Source organism: Loxodonta africana, chromosome 19, assembly GCF_030014295.1.
Source record: "Loxodonta africana isolate mLoxAfr1 chromosome 19, mLoxAfr1.hap2, whole genome shotgun sequence".
Classification (NCBI taxonomy): Eukaryota; Metazoa; Chordata; class Mammalia; order Proboscidea; family Elephantidae; genus Loxodonta; species Loxodonta africana.
The window spans coordinates 24,583,464-24,611,088 of record NC_087360.1 but is presented as its reverse complement, the minus strand read 5'-3'; the positions used below and the strand labels follow the sequence as shown (position 1 = coordinate 24,611,088).

The 27,625-nt window shown below is 42.8% G+C and overlaps 2 protein-coding genes across 28 annotated transcripts in view; one reads left to right on the top strand and one right to left on the bottom strand.

Annotated features, from left to right (window-relative positions):
- The window catches only part of EIF4ENIF1 (eukaryotic translation initiation factor 4E nuclear import factor 1), a 48,832-nt gene extending 31,549 nt beyond the window's left edge, over window positions 1–17,283 (bottom strand). For 4 of the 5 annotated variants that reach the window (XM_064272458.1, XM_064272460.1, XM_064272461.1 and 1 more), the window contains exons 1-3: window positions 17,198–17,283; window positions 16,118–16,240; window positions 4,206–4,279 (exon numbers count right to left, since the gene is read on the bottom strand). In XM_064272458.1, coding sequence (XP_064128528.1) covers window positions 4,206–4,279; window positions 16,118–16,213 — 170 coding nt within the window. In that variant the 5' untranslated portion in view covers window positions 16,214–16,240; window positions 17,198–17,283. Of the gene's footprint in view, window positions 1–4,205; window positions 4,280–16,117; window positions 16,241–16,910; window positions 16,997–17,197 lie in introns of those variants that run through there. The other variant, XM_064272459.1, reaches the window with a different exon arrangement.
- A 394-nt stretch (window positions 17,284–17,677) lies between these two features.
- The window catches only part of SFI1 (SFI1 centrin binding protein), a 95,663-nt gene continuing 85,715 nt past the window's right edge, over window positions 17,678–27,625 (top strand). For 20 of the 23 annotated variants that reach the window (XR_010318606.1, XR_010318608.1, XR_010318607.1 and 17 more), the window contains exons 1-3: window positions 22,045–22,168; window positions 24,172–24,282; window positions 24,865–24,978. Coding sequence is in view for 19 of the 23 variants with exons in the window: in XM_064272437.1 (XP_064128507.1) it covers window positions 24,956–24,978 (23 nt within the window). In the remaining 4 variants the exon portion in view is untranslated. The other 3 variants (XM_064272426.1, XM_064272427.1, XM_064272442.1) reach the window with 3 other exon arrangements.

The window sequence follows — 27,625 nt, the reverse complement described above, 5'->3', positions numbered from 1 at the left end:
GCAAGTACCTTTTTTTCACCAACATAAAAGGTGACTATGCACATGGACCTCACCAGAAAGAATACACAGGAATCAAACTGACTACATCTGTGGAAAGAACGATAGAAAAACTCAGTATCATCAGTCAGAACAAGGTCAGGTGCCAACTATGGAACAGACCATCAACTGCTTGTATGCAAGCTGAAGTTGAAAATTAGAACAAGCCCACAAGAGCCAAGTACAACCTTGGGTATACTCCACCTAAATTTAGAGACTATCTCAAGACTAATGGTCAAAGACCAGACGAGTTGCAGAATGACACCAAGGACATCATACATGAAGAAAGAGGTCATTAAAATGACACAAAAGAAAGAAAAGACCAAAATGGATGTCAGAAGAGACTCTGAAAGTTGCTCCTGAATGCTGAGTAAAGTGAAAGAAAGAAATTATGAAGTAAAAGAGCTGAACAAAATATTTCAAAGGGCAGCTCAAGATGACAAAGTACAATGAAATCAGCAAAGACCAGGAATTAGAAAAACAAAAGGGAAGAACATGCTTGGCATTTCTCAGGCTGAAAGAACTGAAGAGAAAATTCAAGGCTGGAGCTGTAATACTGGAGGATTCTACAGGGAAAATACTGAAAGACACGGGAAGCAACGAAAGAATATGGAAGGAATGTACAGTTACTGTACCAAAAAGATTTGGTTGACATTCAGCCATTTCAGGAGGTAGCATATGATCAAGAACCGGATGGTACTGAAGGAAGAGGTCCAAGCTGCACTGAATGTGTTGTCAGAGAACAAGGCTCCAGGAATTGACGGAATACCAACTGAGATGTTTCAACAAACGGATGCAGTGCTGGAAGCCCTCACTCGTCTAGGCCAAGAAATGTGGAAGACAGCTACCTGGCCAACTGACTAAAGAGATTCATATCTGTACCCATTCCAAAGAAAAGTGATCCAACAGAATGCAGAAATTATTGAACAATATCATTAATATCACATGCAAGCAAAATTTTGCCGAAGATCATTCAAAAGCAACTGCAGCAGTACATGGAAAGGGAACTGTCAGAAATTCAAGCCAGGTTCAAAAGAAAATGTAGGACAAGGGATATCACTACTGATGTCAGATAGATCCTGGCTTAAAGCAGAGAATACCAGAAAGATGTCTACTCTGTGTTTTATTGACTATGCAAAGCATTCGACTGTGTGAATCATAACAAATTATGGGTAACATTGTGAAGAATGAGAATTTAAGAACACTTAATTGTGCTCATGAGGAACCTGTACTCAGACCAAGAGGCAGTGGTTTAAACTGAACAAGGGAATACACTGCATGGTTTAAAGTCAGGAAAAGTGTGCTTCAGGGTTGTGTCCTTTCAACATATTATTCAATCTGCATGCTGAGCAAATAATCCAAGAATATGGACTATATGAAGAAGAACAGGACATCAGGATTGGAGGAAGACTCATTAACAACCTACAATATGCAGATGACACAACCTTGCTTGCTTAAAGTGAAGAGGACTTGAAACACTTACTGATGAAGAGCAAAGAGCACAGTCTTCAATAGGAATTACACCTCAACATAAAGAAAACACAAATCCTCACAACTGGACCAATAAACAACATCACAATAAACAGAAAAAACATTGAAGTTTTCAAGGATTTCATTTTACTTGGATCCACAATCAACGCCCGTGGAAGCAGCAGTCAAGAAATCAAATGACATGTTTCATTGGCAAATCTGTGCAAAAGACATCTTTAAAGTGTTAAAAAGTGAAGACGTCCCTTTAAGGACTAAGCCTGACCCAAGCCACGGTGTTTTCAATTGCCTCAAATGCATGTGAAAGCTGGACAAGGAATAAGAAAGACTGAAGAAGAACTGATGCCTTTGAATTAAGGTACTGACAAAGAAGGTTGAATATACCATGGACTGCTAGAAGAATGAACAAGTCTTTCTTGGAAAAAGTACAGCCAGAATGCTACTTAGAAGGCTGAATCATTCATCTCAGAAGGGACCAGTAGCTGGAAAAGGATACTGTCTCAGTTATCCAGTGCTGCTATAACAGAAATACCACAAACAAATGGCTTTAACAAACAGAAATTTATTCTCTTGCAATCTAGGAGGCTACAAGTCCAAATTTGGGGCACCAGCTATAGGGGAAGGCTTTCTCTGTCAGCTCTGGGGGAAGATCCTTGTCATCCATCTTCCCTTGGTGGAGGAGCTTCTCAGCTCAGGGGCCCCAGGTCCAAAGGGCATGTTAAGCTCCCAGTGCTTCGTTCTTGGTGGTATGAGGTCCCCATGCCTCTCTGTTCGCTTCTCTTTTATAGCTCAAAAGAAATTGGCTTAAGACAGAGCCTAATCTTGTAGATGGAGACGTGCCTCGTTAACATAACTGCCGCTAATCCCATCTCGTTAATATCATAGAAAGAGGATTTACAACACATATGAAAACACATCAGATGACAAAATGGTGGACAATCACACAATACTGGGAATCATGGCCTAGCCAAGATGACACATATTTTTGAGAGATACACTTCAATCCATGACAGACATCATGCTTGGTAAAGCAGAGGGTCAGCAAAAAAGAGGAAGACCCTCAATGGGGTGGATTGACACAGTGGCTGCAACAACGGGCTCAAGCATAACAATTATGATGATGGTGCAGGAACAGGCAGTGTTTCGTTCTGTTGTACACAGGGTCGCTGTGAGTCAGAACCGACTCGATGTCACCTAACAACAGGCATGGTATTTGCCACATAACAGATACCAAATGAACATTCCTTGAATAAATGAATAATCTCACAGTTTCAAACTCCTTATCAATAAGGCAATAGTGGTTACCTCTTCAACAGTGGTTGTGAGGATTACTTGGAGTTTAAGAGCTAAACAAATTTTAATTCTTTCTGAGACAAGAGAAACCACAGAATGAGAGGTTCTCTCCACTTTCTTCTTTTTATTGCTATGACTAGGCACAATGTCATCCACTTTGGAAAAAAAGCCAATATGTCTGCCCATGACAACTTTAATTTATGCCATGAAGTTATACAGTTATAACAATAAAATTCAACTTGAGGCATAAGAAGGCTTGAGAGCTTTAAAGAAAATTCCAGCTTATCTCAGACTTTTGAAAAATCTAATCAACTGGAATAGCCATTATTCAAGTATCTCCATCAAGGGGAAAGTGGCAAGATATCCAGGTTTATCAAGCCTTCTGAATAGGCCATATACAAATTAAAGAGTATGTCTTACTCAACCAAGGTATTAAACATAATAGATACTTTATACATTGAAAACGTGGACCAATATGAACCATCCACCTTTATATTTATGAAGTGACTAAGGTGACAATATAGGATTACTATAATAGTAATTTTCAGTGCATTTTTAGCTTTGTTGTTGTTGTTAGGTGCTATTGAGTTGGTTCTAATTCATAGTGACCCTATGTACTACAGAATGAAACACTGCCTGGTCCTGTGCCAACCTCGCAATTGTTGTTATGCTTGAGCCCATTGTTGCAGCCTCTGTGTCAATCCATCTCATCGAGGGTCTTCCTCTTTTTCACTGACCCTCTACTTTACCTAGCATGATGCCCTTGTCCAAGCACTGATCCCTCCTGGTAACATGTCCAAAGTATGGGAGAGGAAGTCTCACCATCTTTAGCTTTAGTCTTCTTACATCAAAGCATTTACCTCTTATGAAGGAGCCCAAGATGCAAAGAAGGTAACCTGAATGGCTGAATGACTGTATATTTGGTGGGAGGGGCAGCAAAAGGGCTCAGAGCACTTCTGGTCCTCCTCCCTGGGACAGGCCCTTGAGGAAGTACCCTTAAAGCATCATGTAAAAACCACAGGTAGAGAGAAAAGACCCTGGTGAGGGTTCCTGGGTTCAAGTCTTAGCTCTGTTTTCGGGCTATGTGGCTTTGACCAAGTCATTTTCTAGTTTCAGCTTTATTACCAGTTAGTTGTCCTTAAGAGTCCCCTGTGGTTCAAAATCTTTGGATTAGTGGTTAAGGCATGAAATTAATGAAGAAAATGCAATGAGATACTGTTTTATCACATTCATGGCTTATTCCCAGTGGGCCCGTGTGGAAGCCCAATGTCATAATCTACTGAAATCCCCCTACCCGTAAGTCTACCAAAACCCCTCAAATAATATAATTCTTAATTTACCAAGTTTGGTGTAACAAAGTTAATGACTAGAAGCACACACCCTCATACCTGTCGTATTTTTCAGAGAGGCATGAAGGCCTCTGTTTCGAATGGGGATGTTCTTTTATATCCAAGAGCTCCTCCTGAAAAGAGAAATCAAATGATTTAGAATCAAATTGCTCAGACCACACATTCTCAATTTATTTTTGTCCTGAGTAATTCTGAGTGTCTACCTGAAGGATTTCAAATAGTTATTTATTTTTACCTTGACTTGTCCCAGAGGAGCCCTGGTGGTGCAGTGGTTAAGTTCTGGGCTGCTAACCAAAAGGTGGGAGGCTAGAACCTACCAGCTACTCTAAGGGAGAAAGATGTGGCACTCTGATCCCATAAAGATTTACACCCTTAGAAACCCAATGGGGCAGTTCTGCTCTGTCCTGTAAGGTGCTATGAGTCGGAAATCAACTCGACAGCAATGGGTTTAGTTTTTTTTTTGGTTTTGACTTGTCCCAGAAATGACTAGAGTCAGATTCAGGTTCTTATAAGCAGTTCAGCAGCATTGTCGAATAACTTAATAGTGATCAGTTTCTTGCTAAAACACCTTTCTCTCATAAAGAGCTATTCCCTATGGCTATTTTCAGCAACAATGAATACTCATCAAGGCACAGAAACTTCAGCCATTCATAAAACCTCCAACTAATCTTACCACTCTTCAGTGCCATTAAGATGCCAACTAACAAAAAACCAAAGCCCACTGCTGTTGAGTTGATTCCAACTCAACTAACAAAAAACCAAAGCCCACTGCTGTCAAGTTGATTCTGGCTCAGCAAAAAAACCAAAGCCCACTGCTGTCGAGCTGATTCCGACTCATAGCGACCCCACAGGACAGAGTAGAACTGCTCCACAGAGTTTCCAAGGAGCGCCTGGTGGATCTGAACTGCCCTAGCACTTAACCAATATGCCACCAGGGTTTCCCCAATTAACAGATGGATGGCTTTTTTTTTTTTTTTTCCTGTATATTAGAATTGCAAGAATAAAACAGCAACCCACAGCTAACATCACTCCTAATGATCAAAAACTGAAAGCTTTTTCCCTAACATCAGGAACAAAACAAGGAGGCCCACTTTTGCCACTTCCATTCAACAAAGTACTGGAAGCTCTAGCCAGAACAATTAGGCAAGAAAAAGAAAAGGCATCCAAATTGGAAAGGAAGAACTAAGACTAGCTCTATTTACAGATTACATGATCTTACATACAGAAAATTCTAACGAATACACACAAACTATTAGTGCTAATGAACAAATTCAGCATAGCTGCAGGATACAAGATAAATATACAAAAACTCATTGTATTCCTATACACTAGCAATGACCGTTCTGAAAAGGAAATTAAGAAAATTCCAATTATAATACCATCGAAAAAATAAAATGCTTAGAAATACATGTAGCCAAGGTGGTATAAGACTTGCACACTGACAACTATAAATCACTGCTGAAAAAGATTAAGGAAGACCTAAATAAATGGAAAGATATTCTGAGTTCATGGATTGGAAGAGTTATATTATTAAGGTGGCAATATTCCCCAACACGACCTACAGATTCAATGCAATCCCTTTCAAAATTCCTATGGCCTTTGTCTGTAGAACTGGAAAAGCTAATCCTAAAATTCATATGGAATTGTACCTTACAACTGTTCCCTTATAATTGTACTTCTAATGGCTAAAACATCTCGAAAAAGAACAAGGTTGGAGGACTCACACTTCCAATTTCAAAATATACTAAGAACCTACAGTAATCAAAACAGTGTGGTACTAGCACAAGGACACACAGACCAATGGAATGGAATTGGGAGTCCAGAAATAAATCTGTACATTTATGGTCAATTGATTTTTGACAAGGGTGACAGTTCTTGTTGTCAAAGAATAGACTCTTCAACAAATGGTACTGGGACAACTGGATACCCACATGTAAAATAATGAAGCCAGGCCCCTACCTTTTGCCATATATGAAAATTAACTCAAAATGTATCAAAGACCTAAGTTTAAGAGTTAAAACCACAGGATTATTAGAAGAAAATATACAGGGTAAATATTCATGACATTGGATTTGCCAATGATTTTAGATATACCAAAAGCAAGACTTCATCAAAATTAAAAACTTTGATCCAAAGGACACCATCAAGAAAAGACAACCAACAGAATGGAAAAAAATATGTGCAAATCATGTTTCTGATAAGGATCAAGTATTCAGAATATATAAAGAACTCCAGCAACTCAACAATAAAAAGACAAACAACCCAACCCAATTAAAAATGGGCAAAGGATTTGAATAGACATTTTTCCAGGGAAGATATGCAAATGGCCAACAAGTACCTGAAAAGGTGCTTATTGTTAGTCATTACAGAAATGCAAATCACAACAAGAAGATACCACTTCACACCCCACTAAGATGGGAAAAATTAAAACAAAAACAATGGAGAATAAAAGTTTTGGCAAGGATGTGCAGAAATTGGAACCCTTATCCACTGTTGGCAGGATTCTAAAATGGTGCAGTTTCTAGGAAAACGGTATGGTGGTTCCTCAAGAAGTTAAACATAGATCTATCATATGACCTAGCAATTCCACTCCCAGGTATATACTCGTAAGAATCATAAGCAGAGATTCAAACACATACTTGTATACCAATGTTCATGGCAGCATTATTCACCATAGCCAAAAGGTGGAAACAACCCAAGTGTCGGCCAACAGATTAATGGATACATAAAATGTTGTGTATACACATACACACCATGGAATATTATTCAACCATAAAGAGAAAGGAAGTTCTGATATATGGTCTGACATGGATGAACCTTGAAAACATTATGCTGAATGAAATAAATCAGACATAAAAGGACAAATATTAAGTATAAGCTCACTAATATGAAATATCCAGAATAGGCAAATGCATAGAGACCAAATGTTATTAGTGGTTACCAAGGGCAGGTCCAAAAAAAGAAAAACCCATTGCGTCGAGTCAATTCCAAAGCAAACAACCCCTAGGAAGCCTCCATTGGGTTTCCAAGGAACGGCTGGTAGATTCGAACTGCCAACCTTTTGGTTAGCAGCCAAGCTCTTAACCACTGTGTCACCATGGCTCCTGGGGTGGGTAGGAGGAGAAAATAGGGAGGTATTGCTTAAGGGGTACTGAATTTTTGTTAAGGGCGATAGAAAAATTTGGAAACAGATGGTGGTGATGGTTACACAACGTGGTAAACTTAATGCAACCAAATTGCACACATAAAAATTTCAACTGAAATGACAAATATTTTGTTATACATATTTCACCATCATTAAAAAAAAAATCAAAAAAAACCTACAGTAAGACACCACTTCACACCTACTAGGATGACTATAATCAAAAAGCTACCAATAACCCAGCATACCACTCCTAAGCATATACCCAAGAGAAGTGAAAACGTATGTCTACACAAAACCTGTACACAAATGTACATAGCAACAGTATTCACAATAATCAAAAGTGGAAACAACCCAAATGTCCACCAACTAATGAATGGACAAACAAAATGTAATATATGCACACAATGGGAGATTTATTTAGGCACAAAGTGGAATGAACTACTGACATGTGCTACGTACCATGAACCTTGAAAACATTACGCTAAGTGAAAGGACCCAGAGACAAAAAGTCACATATTATATGATTCCATTTACATGAAGTGTCTGAAATAGACAAACCCATAGAGAGAGAAAGCCGAATAGTAGCTGTCGGGGAGCACAGAGAGAGGAGAATGGGGAATGGAGAGTGACTGCTAAGAGTTATGGGGCTGCTTTTTGGCACAATAAAATGTCCTGTATTAGTGGTAATGGTTGTACAACTTTGTGAATATACTAAAAGCCACTGAATCGTGCACTTTAAAAACTTTTGTGTGAGTTATATCTCAATTAAGGAATACTTAAAAAAAAAAAAAAAAAGAAAATGAAATTTAAGAGCGTTCAGTTACCAGAGAATGTCTGCTCCAATTTAACTTCTCTTACAGGTTTATTGCTCTAATCACGGACTGGTAAATGGCAACTACCATTAGGCACAAAAAAGTTACTCAGGTAGGTAGAACATTTTAACGTTTGCTCCCATGTTATTTCAGTTTTCTTTGTTGACTTTATGCTCAGCACATACTGGTGTGAATCCATGCTCAGGTGACAACCGTACAAACCTGACAGGCCTGTGAGAGCTGGAGCGAGAGCAGCAAGCAGCTGCACACAGGCAATGACCACACCTATGTACTGTTTGTGCCAGGGTGCAACTATGACTCAGGGCAGTGGCTACAACACAGCTCAGCTCACCTGTTTGTAGGTGATAAGCCATTTTCTTCACTATTAGAGTAAAGAAAAACAACTCTTGGATTGTAAAAGCTGCTGGGCATAACTTTAAACACCTAGGTGAACTGTACTTACTGTTCTTGAAGGGGCTTGAGGGCTTCTTAACCAGTTCCATGGCCTCAAGGACTATAAGACCTCCTGAAACCACATGCATAATTATGCATTTGTGCAAATTTTACAGTGAGGATTCCTACCTTCAAAAGATCTCCAGTGGACCCAAAGAAGGTTAAGAACTAATGGTTTATACTTAGCATGTTTCTCAAAATGTGGTCCAAGGTCCACCTGGATATTCAGGGAAACCTTCTCACCTTCTCATTGGGTTTATAAACTTGAATGTAATGTTACTCTTCACCTGCAACATCTTAAGGTATACAAGACAATGTCTCTGCCCAAGAGGAGCCCCCACTCAAGTGAGGAGGAGAGAGCCATCAGCTAAGTGCTCTTGCGGGGGTATCTACAGGGTTTGCTCATCCTATAACTGTCCACAGAACAGGCTCAGTACCCAGCATAGGCAGATGACTCTTGTCCCTGCCCCTATGCCTCTTCCTAACTCTCAAGAGAAGTGTGCTTGAACTTGCCATCTCAACAAAAACCCTTAGTATCAATTATTCCTGGAAAGGAATCTCTTTGGTATATTTTCAAAGAAAACCTTCAATCCGGCTAAAGGCAAAATACTTGGCAAGTGCCCACTCTCACTGGGAGTCCACCCTCCTGATGGGCATTTCAGGAGGGAATGTGACATCAGCCTTGTGTAGAATTTTAAGAATCTACAGATATGTACTGTGAAAAGAAGCTCTGATCATGGATAAATTCACTGAAATTAGCATCTGGACAACAGAAAAGTAAATACCTGAGCTTTTACTTTCTGAACAAGTTACTAAAATGGGAATAAGCTAGTTGCCCAAGAGCCACATACCCAAGGAAATACAAACATTTTCTAAGTTGTAGTCTTAAAGAAAATTCATCAAGCCTCCCCCAAAAATCTATTTAGGAATTACTAGTATGGACACCCACTTTTTTAGTAATTAGTACTGAAGTAAAAAGCAAATTAATTTGAATATAAACCATGACAGCAGTGATTACAATTCTCAGCCAGTTTCTTTCTGCAGAAGCAGCTCTGCATTCTGATAACATTATGACCTTGTAAAAGAATTTCATTCAAGTCACTCATAGAAAGGGAAAATACCCTTGATCTTTGTAAGCTGAATTCAACTCACAACAGTTAAAAAAAAACCTTAAATTAAGGTGGATGTTTTGTAAAAAACCAGAGTTTTATTTCATTGTTCATTATCAAAGCACCCCAGAAGTGGCCTGATACCTCTCCTTTGTATGTGTCTGGCTCTCCCTAAAGATGGCAAACATCCCAAGAGCAGCATTTGGGTTGGGTCACTCTCTGACTTCTCCTCCCAGTCCCCACCCTCCTATACTCACTAGCATAGGGTCTGGCCCATTAGGCTCTCAAATGGTTGCTGAACTGACCTGATATTTAATTCTACAGAGTCATATAACTTTTTTTGAAAAGATTAGACAGCTTTTAAAAATAGATCACAATGGGGTAATAGCATCCATATTTGGGATCCAGGGCAATAGCAAACAGAGGGGGAATGTGGAATACACCCACAGTCACCCCATTCCTGAGGTTTGTTGCTGAAGGGGTGCCATCTTGAACAGTTCTTCCAGGTGAGGATTTAAACCAGATCATGTTAAGAGTGGCTCATAAAAGAGTTGATCAGTAAGACCTTAGCACCTGGATTCACCAAGTTGATCTGGTGCAAAGACTTTCTTGAAAGAATTTATTTGAAACTGAGAAATGGGAATTCAAAGGCAGGAAAACCTGCTTTTTTCCATTCAAGTTTTTTCTGTTGACTTAGCCAATGCAATAAAAATAAACCTTGGCATTTAAATGTTTATACAACCCACAGGAACAATGTAAAACAGTAAGCAGGTGGAAAATGCAAGAAAGAAATTTAAAATATGAAAATCATTTTTAGGGTTTGGTAGCATTACATCTTCACTTTCTCATTTCACACTAAATTGAGATGGGTACCTATAACAAACATAAACCATAACACTTAGAAAATAAGCATCTTGACCTAAAGTTGCTGCATCTTTTCTTATAATTAATTTTTTTTGTTGCTGAAAGCTGTTATTTTTTTAATACCGCTCCCATCCGTATTACATCATAAGCAACGGTTAAGTGCTTGGCTGTCAATCAAAAGGTCCGCAGCGCAAATCCACCAGCTGCTCCATGGGAAAAAGATGTGACAGTCAGCTTCCGTAAAGATTATTGCCTTGTCAATCTTATGGGGCAGTTCTACTCTGTCCTACAGGGTCGCTATGAGTCAAAATCGACTCGACAGCAATGAGTTTGGTTTTGGCATACGTGCCAGGGAATTTTCTAAGCACTTAACATGCATTTTCTCATTTAATCCTCACAAAAATTCTATGAGGTAGGTACTATTCCACATCCATTTTACAGATGAGGGAAACGATGAGATTCTGAAGGTGACAGAGTAAGTGGTAGAGTGGTGCTCAACAGTCCTTATCCTCTCCTCCACTGCCTCTCTTCAGAGGGTAAGGGAAGGTGCCTAGACCCCTCTGGCAGCTCTGCTACTTAGCTGGTGCTAGGTTTCCATTTGTCCCAGCCCATTCGGACCACACGGAACACAGAGCTAGATCACCACGCCTTGGGCAGGTTGCCCCTAACCCTGCCTCCTCTCATAGTAAGTACCCTTTCCTGAATCAAAGATCCTGTCCCACAAACTTCTCTGTTAAAGGATCCAACTGTGAAATGACTGGCTCCTTGCCTAGCTCGAGGTTCCCACCTACAGGGAGTAGGAAATGGTACTCATGGGCACAAGGCCTCTGAATCTCAACTTTTCAAGATGGCTTAAAATTGGAACAGGCAGGAAAGAGCAGTCAGAAGGCAATATTTTCTAGACAGCTGACATATTAAGATTGTATATTGACTTTTTCATACAGTAATTCTGCCTCCTGGATATAAACAGGCTTTCCTATTTTTATACTAGCTTAAGAAAATTGTAGCTAAGCATGCCACTGAAATGCTACTTTTCATAAACTGTTTATGAAAGATACATATTAACTCATCAAAAAAGATGCTTTGTATACAAAAAACTTACCCTCTGACTACTGATTTCAGTCTAGGATTTAAATCGCAATTATTCTTTTTCCCAGAGGCTTGACTTTAAGTCTCATAGCTCGCTGTCTCTAAGAAGGCTAAGAGTACTCAAATCATTCCACTTCAGTTGCTTGCCTATTTTCTTAATGATTTCAAGGAAAGGACATAAACAGGCTGTACCACTGTGACCAACTGGCCCACCAGCCACAAATTAGGGTGGCCTCTTTTGACCATCCCTGCAGACACTGCTGACTAAAATGGGTCCAGTTCAGAACCAGTCATGGTAATGAAGAGCACACTTTAAGTGACGCCCAGATAATCCAGTGCCTACTTTTCAGCTGGTAGATTTAACATGCATGCTTAACACTGGTCATATCAAGCTGAATATTCTGAGTGTGCTCTGCTTTTATTCTGTCATCCAACTGGCAGGTGACAGCATTTAATAAGGGGTTAGTGGCAATATATAGGAAAAAAAAGGAGCAGCATAAGGTATGTAACCTCTGTGTTCTAAGATCCGTCTGTTCGCTTGAAAAAGTCTGAGTAGTACAACAGGCAAAGCCATTGTATTTCATATTTCAAGCAGAGGCCATCACTATTAGAGTAGGTACTACACTTTGACAACTGGTAAATAAGGGCCTCTGATGAAGGTAAGGAAACCTTGGTGGTATAGTGGTTAAGAGCTATGGCTGCTAACCAAAAGGTCAGCAGTTTGAATACACCAGGCTCTCCTTGGAAACTTTATGGGGTACTTCTACTCTGTCCTATAGGGTCGCTATGAGTCGGAATCAACTTGATGGTAATGGGTTTGGTTTTGATGAAGGTAAGAAAAATGTAAATGGGCCCCTAGAAGTTTTCCACTAATACACACCACCTGACTCCTTTGATTTCCTAAATCAATGGTTTTCAAACTCAAATCAGAGTCAGAGTCCTGTGGAGGGCCTGTTAAATGCAGGCTGCTGGATGTTACCCCCAGTATTTCTGATTCAATACATCTGAGGTGGGGCCTGAAGCATAGCATTTTTAACAAGTCACCAGGTGATACTAACGCTAGCTCAGGATTACACTTTCAAAACCACTGTCTAAACCATTTTTAATCCATGACTTTCAAGTGAGACCCTATACTATAACTTTCAAAAGTCCTTCAAATAAAAACATCATTTTTAAGTATTACCAAAATATAGCTTTTGGTCTTAGGAACCTGGCATAGCAAAATGGACCCAACTGGGTCTGTAAATTAAGGGCTAGGATCCTCAGGGTAACAGGTGCATATGATAAACATTCATAACCATCCCAGTTAATCATTACTGAGGCTTAGAGATAGGCCTATAAAGCATCCAATGTGCCTCTAGATTGAGTTCCTGACGTATTTCTGGAACCACAACAGACACCCTCCTAACCCCAAGGAGCAACTATGCATTTGAGTTGTTTGACAACACCAGCACCATTTTCCAAGCTCCCCCAAGGAAGAGAGAGGCCTTGCAACTCAAAGCATGGCTAGTAGAAGAGCAGTCAGCAGCACCACCTAGGAGCTAGTTAAAATGCCAAATCTTCAGGCCCACCTCTGATCTACCAAGTAGCTATTGGCACCACATAGGAGCTAGTTAAAATGTCAAATCTTTAGGCCCACTTCTGACATACCACACTGCACTACAACAAGGTCCACAGGTGATCCCCAGGCACATCAAAGTCTAAGAAGCTCACTGGACTAAAGGACGTCCCAACACAGGGAAACTCTGATATGTGACCCTGAAGGCATCTGGACTCCTCCACCTTCATGGGTGGAGGGGGGGAACCTCACATTTGTTATCCCATAAAGCAAGTGAATGCTAAACTGAGAAGAGACAAGGGTTGATGGGTTCTCTCATCTTGCCAATGTGTTAATTGGACATTTTAGTAAACATCTCACATTTACAAAGTTTTCACAAAATACACCACCAATACGAATCATTGATGATGACTATTCCCTTCTATTGCTTCTAGTCCGTAAACTGAAGCGGCAAAAACATCACTAAATTTCTTTACTTGTTCCAATAACTTGATCTCAGCATATAGATGAGAGAGTTGTTGTTCGCTGCTGTTCTGTCGATTCCAACGCATGGTGACCCCACATGTGCAGAGAACTGCTTATACGGTTTTCAGCCCTGGGACCTTCCGGCAGCAGATCACCAGGCCTGTCTTCTGAGATGTCCCTGGATGGGTTAGAACTGCTAACTTCAGGATGTGGGAGTGGGCTATTTATTCTAATTGTGAGGATGCTGGAACTTTTCAAGCTCCCCTGAAAGGGAGAAATCGCTTAGCTCTCCTCAAGTACCATATAAAATTACTGGAGTGTTGAGAAACACATATATGCTTGTTTAACCTGACAATACCCTAACACTCCACTATTCTAAAACTACCGTTACCTAATAAATTCTCTTGAACAGAGTAGAAAGTGAACCTATTTCCAACTAAATTTAGTAAAGACAGTTAACTCCAATCCCCACTATCATTAATCTAGAAAACGTTTTTCTGCAGTATTTTTTTAAGGCACATTTACCTAAGTATGGCAGAATTTGAAGGTCAGACTCAAAAATGGGCAATACTGAGCTTCTTAATCTTTGCTGGGGGCACGCATTAAGTTCTAACCTAAGAGAGACCAATATCTTCCCAAAACAGACTTATGCAGGAACACGGAAATATACGTGAAGATAAAATATACTTGCCATTCTCAGCTCACCGTGTGAAAGTGATTCAGGAAACTGTCTGCCTAGACTTCGGGAGTTCACTACCAGTCAGAACATCAATTCAAAAAGAGCTGTGAGATGTGAAACCACGTAAGCTTATAAAAGCAATTTAAACCAGTTTCTCTTCATCTGATAAGCTTTTCCCCCATTCAGAATTCACCTGGCAACATTTTAGGTAATGAACTTAAGTTCTGAAACACTACTCAAGCACTCTCAGGTTTGAAATTACATTTGAAAGAACAAATCTGAATGCAGGACTAAAACGGAATTTTAAAAGCTTTCTAAAAGGATATTTTAACTCAAATTCTGTTATGCCAAAACAGATTGTGCTAAGGCAGCTATTAACCAGGAAATGTTTTATATCCCAAAACACTTTTTAACATGGATGGGCCCAGTTTTTTTTGTTTTAATGTTAAAAACGAGTATTACTCTGACAGTCATTTGATATTTTCTTCAATAGATAATAGTGGCACTGGTACACAAACAGGTCTGGCCTTAAAACAGTAACCAAGGAGTATCCTTGGAAGCCAGGGACAATAAGCCATGTTAAGAGTCCACAAATGAGTCCATGCTAAGGAAACATCACAGATCTAGACCCGAAAAGAACATCCTTCCCATCAACGGTCCCATCTGCTCTAACACTTGTCAGCACATTTTATGGACTCCAGCCCATGACAGGGACCCAGAAATGAAGTCACAGCTTCACTGTGTCTTTTCATCCTCTTTAAAAACATTCAGTAGCCAATGAGATAGTGAAACAACACTGTCAATAAATATCGCACCTTAATGTTTTCTTTCCCTCCTGGAAAAAGCAGATGTCTAGGCATGCAGTTTTTTAAAGTCACCCCAAGTTTTTAGCTTGGGGAAATAGGATTGAAGTCAGTTTTATCAGTCCATAACCAATTTGTAACAGGAAGTAAAATTAGCAGAACTTAGAAATCTGGTTACCCTGGCCAAGCACACTAAAGAGCATTCCTTTGGGGAGGTCAACTCTCAAGGAAACATCAACACAGAGAACACTGATTTGGGGAGGCATTAGAGCTGGGATTCTCACCATACAAGTAAGAATCATACTAGTTACACAGATGAATTACAGAACTTGCGTGACAAAGTATACCACCACCACCCGTTGCCATCAAGTCGATTCTGACTCATAGCGACCCTACAGAACAGAATAGACCTGCCCCACAGCGTTTCCCTGGAGCACCTGGCAGATTCGAACGGTCGACCTTTTGGTTAGCAGCTGTAGCACTCAGCCACTATGCCACCAGGGTTTCCTGACAAAGTATAACCAAAAAACCAAACCAAACCCAGTGCCGTCAAGTCAATTCCAACTCATAGCAACAGCAGAACTGCCCCATAGAGTTTCCAAGGTGCGCCTGGCGGATTTGAACTGCCAACCCGTTGGTTAGCAGCTGTAGTGATTAACCACTATGCCACCAGGGTTTCCTGACAAAGTATACCCACTGCCGCAAAGTATAGGAATCCATAAATTCATATGAGATCTGAACTCATGTTCCCTTCACCTGAAAGCTACTTAGAAGCAATTTTTTAAAACTCTTGGTAGTCATAATTCCAGGAAAATGTTCAAAGCGATGCTTTACTAAACCTAGTCATTATTTAGTCCGTACAGTGGATCGGAATAAGACCACTACCACTTCAGATGATGCTAATAAATGCCTACACAATGTTACTAACCTCCTGGCCTACAAAGCAACACTATTTCATTAGTATCAAAGCCTACTTTTGTATAGCGATGGGGGGATTTGGAGGGCGGCAGCTTCTTCGGGTCAAGGAAAGCATCTCCATTTTCTGTTTCACCCACACTTCTCCTATCCATGGCTCCTCGGTCTACAATTCTTTGCACCTGGAAAATAAGCCAGCACAAAATTGTCGCCGAGAATATTATGTTTTCTTAAGTCTTGACTATTTAAGAATTGAAACTTTTTTATCTCTTAAGAAGGGAGGTTTTAAAAGCAAACCTTCACTAAAAAAAAAGAAAAATATCCTCACCCAACAATTACGCTATAAACCAGAACCCACTTGGAAACAGAACCACTGGTGCTCGGTTACCGCTCCCAGTAAAGTATCCCAAGCACCAACAGTGTAAGGAAAGCAGAGGTAGAAGGTGCCCAACTCAGGGTACAGTCTTTAAACAGCTTCAATACAAAAAGAAACCAAGATTAGTCGCTGCCACCCATGGCGACCATTTGAATGGTGGTGGGGGAAATACCCCGGAGGGGGCAGGTAGGAGGCTGGCTAAGGCAGGGGATCCGGGAACTCGGGCTGTTGTAAAGTGCCTGTCACTTGCCAATGGACGGCGCCAGCTGCCCTTTATAAGCCGACAACCAGGGACTGGGGACAGGGCCCGAGCGCCCCTCGCCGGGGCCGGCCGCACCTGTGGCCATGTCAGGGGCGCCCAGAGCAGAGAAGGGACAAGCGTCGATTTCCCGGGCCGCGACCCCCCAACCCCTGTTCCTTGGCTTAGGCCCCGGCCGGGTGGCCTCCTCCGGAGGAAAGGCGAGGACGGTACTCACGGAGAGGAGGCGGGCCGAAGGGAGCGGGGAGGCCGAGTACCCCGGCCCGGGCGCTCCAAGCTGGAGCCGGCGCAGGCCCGCCGCCGTCCGCCCCGGCCCGGCCCGGCGGCTCGGGCCCCGCCAGCCCGCCCCCTGCCCGCCGGCCGCCCGGCCTGGCCTCGCGCCCCTGCCCGCCCCCCGCGCGCGTCCCGGCGCCCGAGCTCATGCACGCGACCCCGGGAGCGGCGCGCCCGCGTCCTTCCCCCGGTGGGCCGAGCGCGCGCCCCGGGACCGCCGCCGGCCCTTACTCGGCTCCTCCGTCGCTCGGCGGCCCTCCGGCCGGCCGCCGCTTCCTGCCCCACCGCCCGCGCGGGTCTGAGCGCTGCGCCCGCGGCCTCGGCTCGGCCCCCCCACCCGCCCGGGCTGTCTCTCCTCAGCCGCCGTAACCACGGCCCGGCCCGGCCCTCCGCCCTCCGCCCTCCGCCCCCCGCCCCGTCCTCCTCCCCCTTAGTAACTCCCTCCACGCCCGGGCCCGGCGCCGCCGTCGCGCCCGGATGTGAGGTGGCCGCCACGCTGCCGGGCGGAAAACAGCGGGTCGCGGCGCGCTCCTGGGCGCCGGGCCTCGAGCGGGCCGCCGGCAGGGACGGGGCGGCGGGGCGGCGGCGGCGGGGCGGCGGCGGCGGGGCGGCGGGGCGGCGGGGCGGCAGCCCCCCTCCGGGCGCGCAGGCGGTCGCCGCGGGCAGCCCCAGCCAGCCAGCCGTGTTCCCACGCGCGGGGGGAGCGGCGCGGGGCCTGCGATGCCAGCCGCCTGGTGTCCCCCGACGGCGGTGGCCGCGAGGTGGGCCCGGTGCAGCCTGGCGCGGCCGCCCCTCGTTAGCACGCTCGTCTGGGCGGAGGACCTGAGGCTTCGGCAGTGGGCATCTGAGTTAGACGAATTCGGGGGTTTGGGGATCTTCCATGCCCGAGCTCGAACCTCTGGTCTTTTTAATACTAGTGGTGTGATTTGCGCAAAGCTCTGACTTATCCGAGCTTCACTTTTCTCTTTTCTGAAAATGACCTCTTTATAAAGAGGATTTGGGGAGATCACGCGTTGCTGCATTAATAACCAAATTTGCTACGACTGATTTTGATGGAGATAAGGGCGACTGACAATTTTTTTGAAATATATTTTTCCACCCATAACCTGCACAGGGAGGGGAAGTGCAAGTGTGCTTTGGGGAAAATGAGACGATGAAGGTCAAGTGCTCAGCACGTGTTGCCGAGACTTAGGCTGACGGGGCACAGAAATTGAAATAGAAGTTCTCTATTTGGAGCATTGCAAGCAACTGCCTTGCTGGGAAGGAGTGGTCAGAGGTTTGACAGACGAGGTCACATCTGAGCCTGGCCTACAGCAATATAATATGAGATGATGCATAGGCGTGGAGGGAAATGTGATTTTTCACGTGAAAGGGCAACGAAGCCTTCATTTCTTTGAAGGGGCCTATTTTCTTTGAGCTTCACTTTCTTCACTTGTGAAATCGGGATTGGAGTATGAGATGAGTTACCACTCATCTTTTCCTCTCTGACAGTTTGTAACAACCTGTGAGACTTGGCAAGAGGAAACAATATTGAAAACGTTTTTCTTTTCTTCCTGTAATATTTAATAAAATGTGTTTCCTACAAATTTTCTTCACGGACTCAAAAGAGAAAAACATTTCCAAGTAGACATCCAAGCTCTGCCACCCCCTACAGGCAGTGGAAAGTAACCAACCAAAAACCTCATACGGTTTCCAAGGCTGTAAATCTTTATGGAAGCTGAAGGCCACGTCTTTTCTGCTTCTGGTTAGCAGCCGAGCGCTTTAACTACTGCACCACCATGGCTCCTTGGGGAAAGTTAGGCAACTTATTTATTCTCAGCCTTGGTTTTCTCATCCATAAAACTGAGAGGATGATAATCCACTGTCCTGGCAGTTGTCAAGATTAAATAAGGTGAGTTAAAAGCCTTATACAACTTCCATAAAGCTTTTTTTTTTTTTTTTTAGACCTTACACACAATACAGCACAAACAATGGTCTTTTTTATTCATTACAAATCAAGCCTGCTTTGGAATCCAGGTTCTTCCTAAAGGTAGAAGAAACGGGTCTAATCCCCTTGCCATTATGAAGTAGTGGAGAAGGCCCATTCTTTGAGCTATTAAATCCTGGCTCTGCTACTTATTAGTTCAGTGTGAAACCTCAGCCAGTCGTTTCACCCCTCTGGAATTTGGTTTTCTCATCTGTCAAACAGGGATGACCATACCTGCTTTTAGGCTTGTAGAGGAAATTAAGATAACATGTTACAAACATTGTTTCAGTTATCTATTGTTGTATAACAAACCACCCCCGAAAATTTTAGTGACTTAAACCACCATTTATTTTGCTCATGAATGCAATCTGGGCAGGGTTCAGATGTGGCAGCTCAAACGCTCGAAGCTAGATTCATGTGATGGCTCGCTTCCATGCTTTGGCTTTCAGATGGGACCATGGGGGCTATTGGCTGGAACACTAGATATGGCCACTCCATTGTGACACAAGCTGGTGGCTGGATTCAAAGGGCAAGTGTCCAGAGAGGAGAGAGCCAGATGCTGTACTGCCTTTTCTAACCTAGCCTTGAAAGTCACTAAGTGTCAGTTCTGTCACATGGCACATTCTCTTCCTTAGATGGGAATCGCTAAGACTGGCCTATATTTAAGGGGAGTAGAATTAAATTCAAAAAATTTGTGCACCTGTTTTAAAACTACCACAAATCATGAATGAAATAAGTTTGCAGCGCATCACAGCTATGATTCTGGTCTGGCTGGAGATAATTTCCTGCACTGCAGGCACGTGTGTGTGTCTGTATTCACAAGAGCCCTGGCAGTGCAGTGGTTAAAGTGCTTGGCTGCTATCCGAAAGGTCATCAGTTTGACCCCACCAGCTGCTCCTCGGGAGAAAGACACCGACCGGACCCGCAGTCTGCTTCTGTAAAAACTACAGCCTTTGACACCTTACGGGGCAGTTCTACTGCCCTATAGGGTTGCTATGAGTTGGAACTGACTCGATAGCAATGAGTTTGATTTGGGGTCTATGCTAGCTAAGACCTGCTCTTCCACCAGTGTCTTCTTTATGCCTGTAGGACTTTGGCCTCATCTCACTTACCTCTCAAAATCTCTATCGTTGTAAAAAAAAAAAAAAAGCAATTATCACCTCGGAATAAATGTGATAATTTACTAAGTAAGGGAGTCCATCTATAAACTTTTACCTGTGCACCATGCAAAAGCTAGATGCTTGCAAATCCTTGTTTCATTGTAGCTATTGAATGTTATTCTTGGCAGGGATAATTTGTAATTCTAAATGCTGCCTTTTGCAACTAATAATCAATTTTCAAATTACAGTATGATGAAATCCTTCTGAAAGGGTAAGAGGAACAGAGAGATGATTTATCCTGGTTCTGTACTAAACATGTGTTAAGATACTGACTTAGGTTTGAATTGTTAGTTCAACGATTGGCATAAGGGGACTCAAAGGTTCAGTCATTTGGGGGAAATGAGCAGCCCATTAGAGAAGCAAATTAAAATATCGGAAACTTAGAAATTACAAGAGCACCTGTGAGAGTGCTTAACGCTGGGCCATTACCCTCAGCACCCTCATTTCATTTCGCAAAGCTAACACCTCAACTGTCCTGAGCTTCTCTAAATTGGCTGTTTCTTACTCGGTTTTTCTTGCTCTAAGGATAATTCCTGTTTGAAGAAGCCAGCTGTGGAATTATAGCCTCAGAGTATGGACTGAAAAGACATTAGAATTTACTAAAGGACTTCTGGAAGATTACACAGCAAATTTATTGGCGGAAACTAGACCCCTTCTGGCACCTTCATCTTTGATTTTATATACAGAGAAGTACTTAATACAAAGTCTGACACCAAGTAAGTGCTGCTGTACTAGCGATTGTTATTATAAACTATCTTCCTATCTTCTAATCTTTCCTGGCAGGACTATTTTCATTATAACTTATGGGGAAATGTCTTTCATTCCTTCCTAAATGAGTCAAAGCTGAGGGTGGTGAATGCTCATAACAGGAAGAAAGTATCAGCAAATCAGCTAAAATCACCTAGAAAGCATGCTTGTTGATTATCCCAAATTACATAACTAATATGGGTTTTTTGTTTTCTGGGATATGTTATTGTATAACTTATATAACTGTGATTTGTATAAAAGAGCATATAAGAAAAACTAACTTTACAGTGTTGATAAGGAGGACTTTGAAACCAAATTAAATTTTAAAACTCTACTTGGCCATGTAATTCCTGATAAGAATCCTCCCTAAAAAGATGGCTCCCTAAAGTCTCCATTTAAACACTTCCTTTTAAATTACAAAGATTAATATATGTAGAAGATAGAGCAAAAGAACGAAATTACCTGAGATTCTAATCCCGATACCCAACAATTATATTGCCTCATCTGTTTTTAACATAGTCTCTCAAGCATTCTGATGCATAACGGTAGACTTTGCTCTCTCCACCAGAAATGCCACATTCTTTCAAAATGATGTTTATCAAAATGTCCCACCTACGTCCATCATCCCTTAGATTATTAAAGCAGACCCAAATTAAAGAACGTATTTACATCCCGAACGATTACCCACCCACTGCCTTCGAGTCCATTCCGACTCATAGCGACCCTACAGGACAGAGTAGAACTGCCCCCATAGTTTCCAAGGAGCGCCTGGTGGATTCGAACTGCCGACCTTTTGGCTAGCAGCCGTAGTGCTTACAAATTACTTTTTAAAGGAATAATTATGAGATTAGCCCCCGCTCTTGCTGAAAACCGGGTTCTGACCCCTTCCCCGGCACTTTCCCGATCCACGCATGCGCGCGCCCCGGAAGCATGGAGAACAAGGGCCAGAAAGGCTCACAGGAGACTCGGAGGTGGCGGTAAGAGGCCGTAGGAAGCTGAGCTCCGAGAAAAGCGAACGGGTCCGCGGGGCCAAGACTGCTCTGTGGGTCAGCCCCAACGGTGCCCGCATCCACACACCCAGGGGCCAACTCGCATAGCGGGCACACAACGGCTGCTGAGGGGAGGGCGGCCACCTGCCTGACTACGGCTGCGCGAACTCCCGGGTCGGGGGCGGGACGTCCCCGCGCGCCGCGTCGCCATGGAGATGGGGCGGGGCCGGCGGAAGATCTGCGTCCAGGGGCGCGGGAAGCTCTGTGCGGACGTCGCCCGCGTTGGCGTGAGGCGGACGGTCTGAGTTCGCCGGCTACTGCAGGGGCTCGGCTTTCCCAGGTACGAGGCCCAGCCCTCCCACCGCCCGTGGCCTCCGAGCGGCGCGGCGTCTCCGCCTGTGACCCCGGTGGCGAGCGCCCCTCCGAGCTGGGCCAGGTGACCTCTCGTGTGGGGGGCTCCGCTCCCTCCTCGTCTAGTGAGGCGGGGGTGCGTCACCCACGGGGTTGTGGTCTGGGGGTGGGGAGAGCGCGCGGGACGGCGGCCGCGTGCTCTCTGCCAGGCGCGCCTCCTGGGCCGGGGCGCCGCAGGGTATCCTCCCTCTCCCCCTGAAGGCTCGTTAGCGCTCGCCCATCCGAACCCAGGGTCTCCAAATGCCTGCTGGAGGGGCTGGGGAAGGGGCCGCTCTGCGCTCGCTGCTGCAGCCCCGTCCGAGAGCCAACGCAACAGCAACCTTGACGCCTTCCGCCGTGGGAGCTTGGGGCTTCGTCTTTATTTCACGAGAGGCCGGCCAGATTCCTTGTAACCTCTGAGCAGATGTTCAGTAAATATTTATTGAAGGAATGGTGTTTCGGACCTGGGTTCAAGTCCCAGCTCCGCCCCCTGTTGGTTGGTGATCTTGTGCACTCCATCTGTAAAATGTATGAGATGATAATATCACCGACGGGATGGGGCGGTTGTAGTAAATTAGGTAATTCGTGAAAAGAGCTACATACTGCCTGGCACAGAGTACCTGCTTTGTAAACTTTATTATGAATCTATACGTCTTAGATTGCGTGGTACCCTAAGCGCCATGGAAGTATGAGGCTTGGAGGTGGTCAGGGAAGTTTCCTGGAAGAAATAGTTGAATCTTACTCTGGGGCTTAAGATATAAATTCAGGATTCTTCGTTTTTCTTTAGGACAGTCACTCATTTTTCAGTCCTTGTTTGGAGCTGCAAAGTACTGGGGAAACTAATTTAAAGTAAAAAAAAATTTTTTTACATTATTTTTTGTTTTTTCAAATTGATGTAAATATTAAAAGCTTATAATATAAATATCCCCCGTGTCTCAATTCCCATTTTCATTCTTCTAGCTGTTTTTCCTGATTTTTTTGTAAATTGGAACGATATTTATCCTTATAAACCAAAAACCAAACCCAGTGCCGTCGAGTGGATTCTGACTCATAGCGACCCTATAGGACAGAGTAGAACTGCCCCATAGAGTTTCCAAGGAGAGCCTGGTGGATTACTGCCGACCCTTTGGTTAGCAGCCGTAGTACTTAACTTCTGCACCAATAGGGTTTCCTTTTATCCTTATACAGTACTGGTATTTCTTATTTGCCAGTTTCTCCTGTTGTGTGCTGTAGTTTGTGGGGAGCCCTGATGACACAGTGGTTTAAGAGCTTGCCTGCGAGACCTACTCTGTCTTATAGGGTCACTATGAGTTGCAGTTGACTCAGTGCCAATGAGTTTGGTTTTTTGATTTTGGTCCTTCACGGGAGGTAAAGTACTTAGTTGTCTCACATTTCTTTTCCTTATCTCTCCAAGTGATTAATTTGTTTTTAGATCATCAGTATCTACATTATGTTATAAATATTCACTACTGAACCAAATAGAGTACTGTAATTCTTTCTTGAAAATCACATCATTTTTTTTGTTTTCTTTCTTAGAAAATAACTTTTAAAAAATGTAAGTTACAAAGAATATTTTAAACCAGAGATCTCCCACATTCACCTAGTATTGAATTAGTGATTGGCAGCTGTCATATAGCGCTTCAGAAAATGTGGCTCCTAAAAGGCTGTAGGTAATTGACTCCCCCCCCCCTTTTTTTTAAATAGTACTCTAGGTGAAAGTTTACAGCGCAAATTAGTTTCTCATTCAAAAATTTACCCAAATTGTTTTGTGACATTGGTTGCAACCCCTGCAATGTGTCAATAGTCTCCCCCTTTCCCTTTACACCCTGGGTTCCCCATATCCATTTGTCCAGTTTTTTCTCGCCTTCTCATCTTTGCTTTTGGGCACGTGTTGCCCATTTGGTCTTGTATGCTTCATTGAACTAATAACGTGTGTTATTGATTGTTTTATAGGCCTGTCTAATCTTTGGCTGAACGGTGGATTTCAGGAGTGGCTTCAGTTCTGAGTTGGCAGCATCTCCGGGGGCTATAGACTTGGTGATTCCTCCAGTCTCTGTCAGACCAGTAAGTCTAGTCTTTTTTTGTGAATTTGAATTTTGTTCTACATTTTTCTCCTGATCTTCTGGGACCATCTATTGTGATCCTTGTCAGAGTGGTTGGTGGTGGAAGCCAAGCACCATCTAGTTCTTCTGGGCTCAGGCTGGTAGAGGCTGTGGTTCATGCGGTCCATTGGTCCTTTGGACTATTATTTTCCTGTGTCTTCAGTTGTCTTCATTCTCCTTTGCTCTGGAGAAGATGGGACCAATATACGTATCTTAGGTGGCGATTCGCAAGCTTTTAAGATCCAAGACACTACTCACCCAAGTAGGATGTAGAACATTTTCTTTAGGCATTATGCCAGTTGATAAAGATGTTCCCCTAGATCATGGTCTGCAGCCCTCAGCCCCAGTAACTTGGTGTCTCAAGGTGTTTGGATGTGTCTGGGAAGCTTCTGTGACTGTGCCTTGGTTAAGTTGCGCTGACTTCACAGTACTGTGAGTCGTCTTTTTCATCATCAAAGTTAACACTTGTCTACCATGTAGTTAGTGATTTCCTCACCCACCCTTCCTTTGTATCTATCCAAGATTTTCATTCTTTTTCTTGTAGTTAAAAGGGAAGATAAAAAAGTTTTTGATTGATGAAGAATCTGCTAAGAAGTGTATATCAAGCCACTGGTTGAACTTCTGTTAAACAGAGAATGGAAAAGAAGATCCACTCCAGGTGGGTGATGAGACTTGATAACTGCAATTATGGCCCATGTACAAGTTCGTAAACACTTTGTGAGAGAGTAACCTTTTTCCTCAATTGTGAATGGGCAAGGTCGGAACTATGAGTGAAGGTTTTTTTTTGTCATTGATAACTTTGAATTTCTCATCTGGAGTAAAATGCACATTTTATACATTATGTTACAGTCAAAAAGTGTTTTGAATGCGTGGAAATATCCATCATTAAAAATATGATTTTGACCAGAAGTATTTAAGAGTGGTTAATGAGGTTAGGAGTTAAAACGTCAGTGCTGTGATTAGCTACTGTAACTTTACCTTACTTTTTTTTTTAACCGCGTTATAGTAAAATATATATAACAAAATTTGCCACTTTAGCTCTTTTTAAGTGTTCAGTGACATGAATTGTATTCATAATGTTGTGCAGCGATCACCAGTATCTTTTTAATCAGCCCAAGCAGAAACTCTGTATCCCACCTCCTAGTAACCTTTCATCTCCTTTCTGTCTCTATGAACTTTCCTATTATAGACATTTCATATAAGTGAAATCATACAATATTTGCCCTTTTGTGTCTGCCTTCACTTACCATAATGTTTTTAAAGTTCATCCGCCTCGTAGCATGTATTACAGCCTCTTTTTTTTTTCCCCCTAATTTTGCTTAGCTGTCAGGTGAATATGAAGTTCAATGGTAAAAAACAAAAGTTAATTAAGATTCTAAAGACGCTAAAGCTATGAATGCTGAGAATTACATCATTTTGCTTTCCAGAGTGATGATAAAATAAGTATCATTTTAGTAATTAACATTTTTTTTACAGTGGTAAAATATATGTAACAAAAAATTACTATTTTAACTATTTTTAAATGTACAATTCAGTGACTTAATTACATCTGTTATGCAGCCATCACCACTGTTTTCAAGTATTTTTCATTCCCCTAGACAGAAACTCCAAAACCAAAACCAAACCCATTGCCGTCGAGTCGATTCCGACTCATAGCGACCCTATAGGACAGAGTAGAAATGCCCCATAGAGTTTCCAAGGAGCACCTGGTGGATTTGAACTGCCGACTCTTTGGTTAGCAGCCGTAGCACTTAACCACTACGCCACGGGGTTTCCAATGAAAACTCAGTTCCACATAAATAACAGCAACTCATTTTCCCCTTCCACCCCTGTCCTGCCAACCACTAGTAAACTTTTATCTCTATGCGTTTACTTATTCTAAGTATTTCACATAAGCGGAGTTATACAGTGTTTGTCTTTTTGCGTTTGATTTATTCACTCAGCATAATGTTTTCGAGGTTCATCATATCCAGCATGTATTGAAACTTCATTTTTCTTTATGGCTGGGTAATATTCTATTGTATCAATATACCACATGTTGTTTATCCATTCATCTGTTGAGGCCACTTGGTTTGGGTTGTTTCTACCTTTTGGCTATTGTGAATAATGCTGCTATGAACATTGGTGTACAGGTATCTTTTTGAGTGTCTGCTTTCAATTCTTTTGGGCATATACTAAGGAGTGGGTCTTACCCTTATTAGTCTAGCTTCTAGTCCCCCGCTTCTCCTTCTTAATTGAACACTAGATTCTTTGTAAATTTCGTTTTTAAAAAGTTATTTTCTGAGAAAGAAAACAGAACAGACTGAGCCATACTTAAAGGTGTGATTTGCTCTTTCTTCCTGTCTAGATGATGGTTGATCATGGTTGTTTTCAGCCTACATTAAGGTCCTTTTGATTCCAGATAGCACAATGCAGCTGTGACTAAAAGAAAACCTAGTCAAAAGAAAGGAATTTACAGGAAAGAGATGGAGGTGTTAGCTCTGTGGGCTAACCTCAGACCCACAAGAGTGTCCATAGAATTCACAGCTAGCCAATCTTGAGTACCACTGCCCTACCCTGGGCACAGTGGTTGGTTCAGGAGTAGGCATGTGACCTCATTGGACCAATTAGAGGTTTTTCTTTTAAGGCTGAGACAGAACCATTTAAAGGCAGAGGGCCTCCTAATGCTGCGGTTGCTATGACCAGGTGGTGGCAGTTTCAGTCTCCGCCATGTAGGCTCCACAGGAGCCCCTGATACAGGAGGTAAGCAGGTTGGCATGCTAAGAGAAGTAGGAAGACCTAACAATGTTGAGATCCCAGCACTAGGCTCTGGTTCTTGCCATTCTTTTTTTCAATTCAGAATATTTCCAAAGTACACAGCCAGGAAATTAGCTTTTTGTGCTGGATATCTTCTTTGGTTTATTCCTCCAGATCTAATCTCCACTCTTCTCCATTGAGGGACATCTAGCTTCTAGTTGAGTTTGACCAAAGGGGAGCCCTGGCAGGAGATTGGAGGGAGGGAGGAGAGTAAGGCTAGGATATTTATTCCTTTAGCTCTCTCCTATGTCCCTCCGCTGAAGCTCATGGTACCTCATAAGTCAGTAGAGCCTATGTTACTCTCCTTTCCTTCTGGGTTCTGGTAATTGTTCCATCTCCTTATTGTTTTGAGCCTAGGGATTTCTACTAGCTTCAGGTTCCTGTATTGTCCCTGTGGTTCTTCTAAACCCGCATCTTTGTATACATGCCATCCACAAATTATTCTATTTTTAGTATGTCATCTGTTTTCTTTGGGACCCTTACTGTTGAGAGTTTTTGTCATGAATGGT